The 9,923-nt window shown below is 31.1% G+C and overlaps 2 protein-coding genes across 2 annotated transcripts; one reads left to right on the top strand and one right to left on the bottom strand.

Annotated features, from left to right (window-relative positions):
* Window positions 1-665: 665 nt before the first annotated feature.
* Window positions 666-5,515, top strand: LOC105144164 (non-canonical pre-mRNAs endonuclease FASTKD5, mitochondrial). Its single transcript, XM_011052891.2, is given in 8 exon segments — window positions 666-1,908; window positions 1,980-2,141; window positions 2,216-2,374; window positions 2,493-2,721; window positions 2,822-2,905; window positions 2,983-3,282; window positions 5,348-5,421; window positions 5,423-5,515. Coding segments are annotated over 8 exon segments (2,046 nt in total). The 5' UTR covers window positions 666-901; the 3' UTR covers window positions 5,454-5,515.
* On the bottom strand, window positions 5,297-9,604 carry LOC105144163 (mitochondrial ornithine transporter 1). Its single transcript, XM_011052889.2, has 5 exons — window positions 9,248-9,604; window positions 6,585-6,821; window positions 6,275-6,444; window positions 5,928-6,203; window positions 5,297-5,854 (listed from the first exon to the last, which is right to left on the bottom strand). The coding sequence occupies exons 1-5, from the start codon at window positions 9,402-9,404 to the stop codon at window positions 5,681-5,683; spliced, it is 1,014 nt and encodes a 337-aa protein (XP_011051191.1). The 5' UTR covers window positions 9,405-9,604; the 3' UTR covers window positions 5,297-5,680.
* Window positions 9,605-9,923: the final 319 nt, after the last annotated feature.

The following is a 9,923-nucleotide window of genomic DNA, read 5'->3' as shown; positions in this document are numbered from 1 at the left end:
CAAAATAACGTTCAACAATTAAAAAGACTAAATTTCAATCGGATGAATTGGTTGTAATTCATCGTAAAATTTTTTAAATATCAAATTATCCGAAAACGGCGTCTTGAACTATCTTACTAAAAGAAACTCAGTTTTTTAGGTAAAAGAAATTTAATCTGAAAGTTTTTTTGTATATTGAAAATGACTATTCTGACAAGATAATTTAATTTTTAAAAAATTATTTGAATCTTTTTTCATATAATAATTATTATATGAATTTTATAAATTTAAAATATTTTTTAATAAGAACAATAGAAGTATTTTTGTAAAATAAGAAGCTATTTAACTAAGTTATTTACTATAAAAGTTATAAATCTTTTCAAGAAATGAAGCTTATTTTATTGTAGCTAATATATATAGTGATATTTACTATTGTTATGTTATTTATATATTATTACAAATATATATTATTATTTTTATTATCTTTTTTAATATAGTAAATAAAAAATTAATTCAAAAGGAATTCAAACAGTACAGTCTAAAAGATATCTAAAAGAGATCATAAAGAGATCTTCTAGATAAAAATAAGAAGTAAAACTGCGCTCGGAATTCAAGATGGATGCGCAATTGCGTTATGAAATTCACATTTTATATACAAGATGTCAGGTCGAGAGGTTTCACAAGTATGTGCGTGTGTGTTTATACACTATACATATTCTAATCTCAAATTTGCAATGGAAAGAAAGATGTGCTCTCGGATGTACTATATAATTTTAACCTCCAACAACCGATGAAAAGTGAGAAAGAATAAAAACAAGGAAAGAATCTACCTCCGGAAATTTGTGACAAATATCTTAAATGTTAATGAAATCATTCATAGTGAAAGTTTTCAACGAATAACATCCTTTTAACCTCTTTCGCGATGAGTGTGCTCATGCAACGGTTAGGTCGTCTGCGGAGCGTATACTCGGTATTATTGAGAGGCTCTGACAATAGCAACTTCGTGCACTGGGTACACAGTGTTTTACCAAAGCGTAAATATAGCATTCCGAGCATGGTATGTATCGATTCGGGAAAAACCCTGGAGGTACATGCTAGCACTCCTCTCATCGACGAGAACAAGAATGAGAACAACAGTGGTCCCAAAAGTGTACAAGAAAATGTGTACGCTCACAATCTCTTCCTGAACTCATGGAAGTATGAAAAGATCGTGATGCGACCGAGCATGACGTATGCTCATGTCACAAACAAGAAAGCACTGGAGATCCTGGAACAGGATTGGAGTTTGATGACGAACGCTGAAACAGTATCCGCCGTCAAGAAACTGTCCTATAACTTTTTTCACAATAATGAGGAGAAGATCGAATTACTCCAATATATGAAAGCTTTCAACAAACTAAAAATGGAAAAGTTGACCAATGACGAACTGATGACTATAATGCGGCATCTAGTAATATTTAACGATCATATGAAACAGTGCAACTTCTACTTCAATCTTTGTACGTTGATAGACAAAGAGTGTATGAAGCGTTTCTTGAAATTGCCAATAGAGCAGACATTATATCTCTGTGACATAATATATCAGATGACATGTAAATTTAACCATTATTTTTCTCAATACATGTGGTATTCTATTAGGAATATAGGTAACAAACCTCATAAACTTAGTCCTCAGCAACTGGTTCAGATTCTATTTTTTCTTAACATATGCCGGAAGCCATCTATAAATATGTACGAGTTTGAGTATCATTTGGAACAATGCAAAGATGAATTGTCGATCAACGAGCTAGGTGTAGCAGCGTTAGGTTTTTTCAAGACTAGTACGAAAATTAGAAACGCAGATTTTCTGAATTATATCATCCAAAGAACTGCAACTGAAATAAATGAAGTGCATAGTGTGAGCATCGCAAGCATTATAAAATTAGTACGGTAAGAATAATGTATTGAATATTCACTGATTTGCAAATGTTGATTTCATCTTCTCAATACTCTACTTATAGATACAGCACGAATCTTACAGAGTTGAAATCGCTCCTAGATTTATTGAATGTTTTGACGCCACATGAGCCACGTTACACGTTGTCATCTTTAACGCATATCGCGCAAGCATGTGGAAGAACTGCTGTGTATAACAAAGAGCTCATGGACAGAATAATCACAAGGTAAATTTTATTTTTACATTTGCAATCGTCATTAATATTTGTGATAAGCGATGCTTATATTGATACAATTCCAGATTAAATAAGGAATTAAAGACTGCGAGGTTAAAGGATTTCGAAAGATTCCTTTATACTTTTGTTATTCTTGATATCAATTCAAACAATAGTGTCTACCAGAATGTAATCGAGGAATTGAGGACTACATGGAATACTACTCGAGCATCTGAGATACAGAAGTAATTATCCGATAACATATTTTTTAAAAATTGCATTATTTATAAAAACCTTCTTTTTCTTCTTAGAAAAAAAGAGTTATTCCATTTTAAAGATATTCACAAGAGTTTCCCATAACAGGTTTCCACATGTAGCTTCACGTATTCTAGGATATTTGGCAATAAAAAGTATATTTCCCATGGATCTAATTAGATACGTCATGACTCCTGAATTCGTGACTAAAACATGCCAAGGGAATTACCATTTTCTTTCGCGTGAATATCTCGTACTTGATTACAGCCTTCAAATAGAAGTACCCGAATATGATGGCCCATTGCTGAAACCTACTGTAAGAAATTTTCTAGAAAAGGTAAGCAAAGAAAAATCAATTATTTATGATCGAATTATTTGTCACATGTCGTATAAGTTCGATGAAAAAGGATATTTATTAATAAATTTTATAATTACAGAAATATTATGACTTATGTCTAAAGACCAACTCAAGCTCGACTAGGGCGAGTATGCTTTTCTCGAACGTATTGGCAACATGTCAGGTATATACCACTGCCTAAAAGCTAATCTTTTCTTTTACGTGTATATTATTTCATAAAGTATTCTTATCTTTAAATAGGAATTGTTCAACAACACGACGGATATATCGATAATTCGCCTGTTACCACACTTTACAACACAGAACATTGTTTTATGTTTAAACGAGCAAAATCAGCTTATGCCATCAGAGAAATATTTATCGCAATTTGAAGAGATTTATATTAAACGAATGAACAAGGAGAATTCAAATAATGTCAGGTGGATTGCTCTCGTCACGGCACATCCTGGATTATTAATAAGGAATTGTCGAAATAGACCTACTGGAGCATTAGCTGCAAAAATGAGACAGTTATCTATAATTGGCTACAAGCCAGTCATGGTAAGTTTGTACGAAATAAATATATCAATATATACTAGGAACGCAGAACTGTATTATAAATACAATGCTATTTTTCTGAACATTAAGGATATAAGTTTTAAGTTTCAAAAAAAAAATCGATCAATCAAATTCTATGTTGACGAAATTATGTTATAAGTTAAGCATTTCTTTTAATCATAATATTCAATTATAATGCAAATACGCAATGATATGCAATATAACTAATTATATATATAATTCCACTTATTTTTGCTTTAACGATGGATTTTATAAGCAATCTTTTGACGTTCTTATGGGATCTCTGTTATCACTAATTGTAGCGGATCTTGCAAGATTTAGAAAAATTCACACTTGAAAAATTATCGTTTACATTAAATTTTTATTGTAGGTATGTTGATGACATTGCTTTGTCCACTAAAAAACAGAATATTGAATAATCTTCAAAAATTTTAACAGTCTAGATTAAAATTCACTATAAAGCTTGGTGGAGATTAATAAATTAAATTTTCTAGACCTAACTTTGATCGAAGAAAACAAAAAATTAATTTACAATTGATATTAAAAACCTACATCCTCTTCAAAATATTTAAATTATTTTTCATGTCACCCTTTAAATAAAAAAATAGGTATTATTACGGGATTGACGGACAGAGTGTTAATGTTATCACATGCAAAATTTCACGAATTAAATTTGTATAAAATAATCAACATTTTTCTAAATAATGAATATCTTTTGAAGCTTATTTTTAACATCAAAAAGAAATTGTTTAAAAAATCTAGAGATCAGAATAACAATATAATTCACATGAATAACGAAGAACAGACAGACAAAAATTTGACTACATTTTTTACAATACCTTATGGGTTCCATCAATATCAGAAAAATCAAACAATTTTTCAAGAATAACAGGACAGTTCGTCTTGCCTATGTGGAAAAACAAACTGAATTCTTTTATTAGAAATGAAAAAGACAACTAACTTTCACAAACCAACATGTACAGAGTTAATTGTTAGATTAAAGAGTAATTGTCAGGAATGTGATGTATCCTACGTAAAATAGACGAAATGATTGCTTAAGATGAATCAGATGAACATCGCAATCATATCAAAAGGAACACGAAATAAAAATCCGTAATTTCTGAACATAGATTGGAACATAATTATGATTTTGACTGAAATTATACAAAGATCTTAGACAGAGAAAAGAATTATAATAAACGACTTATTTCAGAATCAATTTTTATTAACAAAAAATGGAGGACATTAACTAAATATGCAGGATTTCTAGATCCATTATACCAAGATCTATTTAAAAAGATTTGACATTTCCATGTTTTATTTCTTTAATTTATTGTAAAACGTATATATATTGTATTTATTTATCACTATGTTTTATACCGATGACTAACGACAATTAATTTTGACGACCTCACATATTCTTTGAACGTCTTCGTGCTAATATATCTTATCTCATATATCCCGCTCCTCTCTCTCTCTCTCTCTCTCTCTCTCTCTCTCTCTCTCTCTCTCTCCCTCTCCCTCTCCCCCCCTCTCCCTCCTCATCGTTAACATTATTATACGTAAGTTTTTTTGTTGAATTGATTTGATTTATGTTTTAATGAGTTATTTAACTCTATTAAATTACAGATAATTTGAAATGTTAGATTTGAGTATTTTGTTAGATACGACAGACAACATTATTATCATTTTCTGAATATATGCTAACGATACTTCAATTTGCTTCACATCACATCTTTCATATTAAATTTATACGTTTAAATTTATACGTTTACCGATTTTATTTTTATTTTACTGAGGAAAACCCAATCGAAAGGGTTGAAAGTTTGTCAATTTTTCTCAAGAATAAAGTATTCATTTTGATTTCACACACGCCTAACCTGTGTTGGCTCGCATTGGCTGATTTACATCTATCCTTGGATAACTAATTATAATTAATGCTGACATTTTAGAATTAGTCTAATCATTTTTAATTAAAGTGATTTAAATAACAAACTTTAATTATAGTAATACAGATAATATAAGAAAGTTTTATTTTTTTTTACAGGTATCATGTACGACTTGGGACATACTTAAATCGCCGCAGGAAAAATGTGAATACATTAAAAGTCTTATTATGAAATAATATGCTAAAACTATTCAATGTCTCATAGTGACATCCTGTACATCTTTTATTAAGAAAAATATTTCTTGTAATATAAAATATTTCTTGCAATACATTGTTGATGTATATGTACATTATTCTCTTATATTTACAGATATAGACATTGAAGTTGCTTAACGTATAATTTTAGAATACATAGTTCACAATAAATGCACATTTGTGTAGAATATTCGTAGAATTAGGTCACATAAGGAAACGGAAATGTTGACATCGATTTTAGAAATAATTATACATAAGTTTTTTTGTGTATTCGACGGTGACAAACAGTGTTGCAGTCGCTGGTATCGTTCTAATTAAAGTCGGTGTTAATCCGTTATACAAAGCGCCGATACCTTCTTGTCGTGTGATATTCTTGAAAACTATCAAGGCGGGCGTTTTCAAGTTCTGCACCTGGTTTCCAAGACATTTTGTTACAAGAAAAAAATTCAAAAATAGACGCATCTTTTTTTCTTTGAAAACATACCTGTATTCTACTCTTAACAACATCGGCTGGAAATATCGCTAACCAGAGCATCGTGCCTCCAACCGCGCCAGCCACCATCGTTTTTTGCCAGCCAATGTCATCCCTATTCTGACCCTTAACGGCTAATAATTCTCTCGTGGCTTCATAGCCGCCGAAAAAGAAAAAATAGCCTGGCATTTCGCGAGCTATTGTCGAGGAGAGGCCTGTAAATAGGCCTCTTACACCTTGTTCCCGAAGAACTTGCCTCGTCAAACTCCATGATCCTATACGAAGTTTCTGAGAGAAATAATGTCACTAAAAAATTGCCATTAAAATTTCTAAAACAAGATTCATGAAACGTTATTTACCGTAGATTTTCCCGTGGTAGTTACCATTTGCATCTGTTCGACTTCCTTCATAGCCTGTAACTTGCATTTTATTAACTCTGTCGGGCACAGCGTCAACGAGGAAAAGAATGCAGCGAAGAAGCCGGCCCAGGCGTTACTGAAGGAACTTAGCTCTTTCACGCTCTGTACACCTGTAAAAAAAAAGAAAGATAAAGCATATTATTTATTCATTAAAACATAAATTATTTTAATTTACTATAATTAAGCATTAGTTTTTAAAAAAATAATTTATATTTATATATTAATTATATCATCATAGTTCATGATTTACCTGACAAATGAGTGATCACCTTTTGACATCCGCCGTAGGCCGCGAATAATACCGAGTTCTCGGCAACATTGGCGACTATCGCAGGGATTGTTCCAGCGTACAAACCTCTTGCGATACCGTCTGTTCTTAACGTACGGAGAAAACAATTCACCATATTTTTGTACATAGATGGGAAGGTTTGCATTTTTACCTTTACCGTGTCCAATGGTTGACCCACATAAACGAGCGCTATACCACCTTTTAAATAAAAAAATAATATACTTGTATATAAAGAAGAATACAGAGACTCTCAATAGAATGTTTCAAAGCATTTTCACGAAATTATTATTTTACTGGCAATTAATGATAAATAACTTGTCTGTTTATATTTTTCTCATTTGATAGAGTGGAGAAATTGTTGAAAAATTATCGCAAAAGTACCATTAAATGATTATTCTAGTGTGAACTCTAAACTTGTTTACGTAAAAATACTGTAGTTATAATTAACATTGCAGTATTAATTTTTTCTAAGATTTTATCAATTTAATATAATCTTTATAATAATATATTAATAAAATAATAATATAATTTAATAATATATCAATAAAAATGAACATTTCTTAATAATATTAATGAATTAAAAACAGCTGTAAATTCACAATTTTCTTAGATTGCGACAGTTTGCCAAGCAAATTTCTGCATAATTAATAATACAAAACAATTAGTTTTTGCTTTTCAATCATAGGTCGCATAAGAACGCGACTTTGCGCTAGTTGAAATGATTTAGAAGTTGGATGCAATTGGATTTATCAGTCGGATATTTACGTGAAAGATAACATTACAGAACAGATTATCATTATCTTTCCATCGAATTTATTACAGATAAACGTGCTATTTATCTAAATATCAGAATGTACAATTTTATGATAAACAGTAGATAGACATTAAGCAACTCAAGTCTCAAGCTGACGTTATTTGTCATCATTTTGACATTAAAACGTCATCAAAGTTCAAATAGAACAACAAGTGATAACGTCAACATGACGTTAAAATGAATTGTAAATGATTAAAAAATGATTATTTTATGATTATTTAATGATTATTTTGGAATCAATTTGATTCTTTTAATGTTGAGATGACTTGTTTCTGATTAGAAGATGTCATTTTGACATCAAAATGAAAAATAATGTCACTTTGTTTTCTGGGAATGCAATCGAATGATTAATTTCAAATCCATCGATAATGATTTATACATCTATTTGTTTATAAATATCGAAAATTTTAAAGTTAAATAGATCAAGTTTTTTTGTTAAGAAACGAGAAAGAAGTTTCCAGAAGTTTTCACTTTTTGAGCCTTTTAATTTTTTTATTCTTTTATTTTACAATTTTCTATCTTTATATAATTTTTTAAATAATTTCTTTTTTTTTTTAAGAACTTCGTGATTTTATTCTTCTCAAACTTAGGCCCAGTCAATGTGTAAAATTAACATTAATTTCGATTCATTTATTCTTTATCTTTTTCTAATTCTTAGAATTCTTAAAATTAGAAAAAAAAGAGTAAGAGTTAAATCGATATTAAAGTTAATCTTACATTGACAGAATCGAAACCGTCTCTACCAATTAATATAGATTATAAGTTTTAATCTCATTGTCAGTTCAACTTAAGCCTGTGGCACACGATGCGTGTTTCTCTACTGGATTGTTTGCGTTTTGATAAATTACTAGAAATTCTGCGTTTTGAAGCTTATTCTGATTTTCACCTGAGTGCTTCTCGGATGTCATGTCATCCTTGTTTAATGGTAAACAAGGATGAAAGGACATGATATTCGGATGATCTGGAGAGCATCCAGATGGGAATCCAAACATGCCATTGTGTAATGCAATTCTAGTAATTTACTAAACGCAATTCAGCAGAAAAATCATGCACGCATCGTGTGCCGCAGACTTTATCTTTTATCTTTTTCTAATTCTTAGAACTAGAAAAAGATGAAACTAAACAATTTAGCTCACGGAATGGCAATACAAAATATAATCAGTATCGTAGTCTCTAACGAGCATTAAAAGTTGATTTTATAGATTACGATTCAATTTATTATACATATTAGGTGTTGGAATTAATTCGTAGCGTTTTTAATGAAAGAATGTTATTTATTTCACATGAGCATTAAAAAATACATTAATGAAAGTACTTCCCATCACTTGTAAAACGCTACGAATTAATTCCAACACCTAATATTTAAAGTAATTACTTCATACATGACATAAAAAATTAAAAAGATGAAGACTTATAATTAAACAGAAATTAAAATTAAACTACACTGGTAAAAACAGGAATTAGAAATGTTTCGCTGCGAGAGGAAAGATCATCTGAATAGAATATGATGCTATTTCCATGCTGGTTCGAGTAAATTCCGATTATTTTGATTGACAATCGACTTGTCAATCTATTTATTGACATAAATAATAGAACAATCGATTTTTGATTTAATATATGGAAAGAACGATTTCAGCATAAGTGGATTCGTGAGTAAACGGAAAGATTGCAGATATCCTATATCTTTCTGTTTACTCACGAATCCACTTATGCTGAAATCGTTCTTTCCATATATTAAACCGAAAATCGATTGTTCTATTATTTATGTCAATAAACGGAGAGATAGAAAACCGCGCGGTAAGACAATTACCGAGTGAACCGGCCACAAAATCAATCGCGCCCTCCTTGATGCTTCCGCGGCAGTTTTCCATCGGCACGTGGGATACTTCCGTGTCGATCAGCCCGGCAACGCTGTCTGTCGTCATCGTGGTCATCGTCCGGGTGAAAAATTCTTTCGTTGTGACCATGTGCTTTTGTCCCGGGTGATAAAACAGATACAATCACAACCACGATCGTCAGCCAGCCGCACGCAATGGGCGATACTGGCGATTGAGTGTCTCGCGAGGCGTTATAAATATATGTATATGAATCTCTATAGAAAGAAGCTGATATCGTCGGTTTTGTCGTTCACGTTGTCATTTAACGAGCAGGTCCGGCTCGAGAAATTGCTGGGCCTGTCAGAAATCCTTGAAAATAAGAATTTTTCGTCGCATCTCGCGACTTTTATTTTTATGCTTCTTGAACAAAAGAGAGAAAAAGAAAGAGAGAGAATTCTTGAGTCTAGACATATTAAAACTATTAGAAACTGAAAATCTATAGTTTGTTATGTGCGCTACAGGTTTGTAGCATGCATAGCAATGAATATTTTAAAACACAGCCAGTACATAGAACGAGGCTGCTTTCCTTTTAAACGACAGCCAACATAAACTAGAGTATGGTTCTATCTTTGTATTATTCATTGAATGTTACAATTGTCAAGAAGGAAA

Source organism: Acromyrmex echinatior, chromosome 1, assembly GCF_024713525.1.
Source record: "Acromyrmex echinatior isolate Ae372 chromosome 1, ASM2471352v2, whole genome shotgun sequence".
Taxonomy (NCBI): domain Eukaryota; kingdom Metazoa; phylum Arthropoda; class Insecta; order Hymenoptera; family Formicidae; genus Acromyrmex; species Acromyrmex echinatior.
This window is presented reverse-complemented; position numbering and strand designations above follow the sequence as displayed.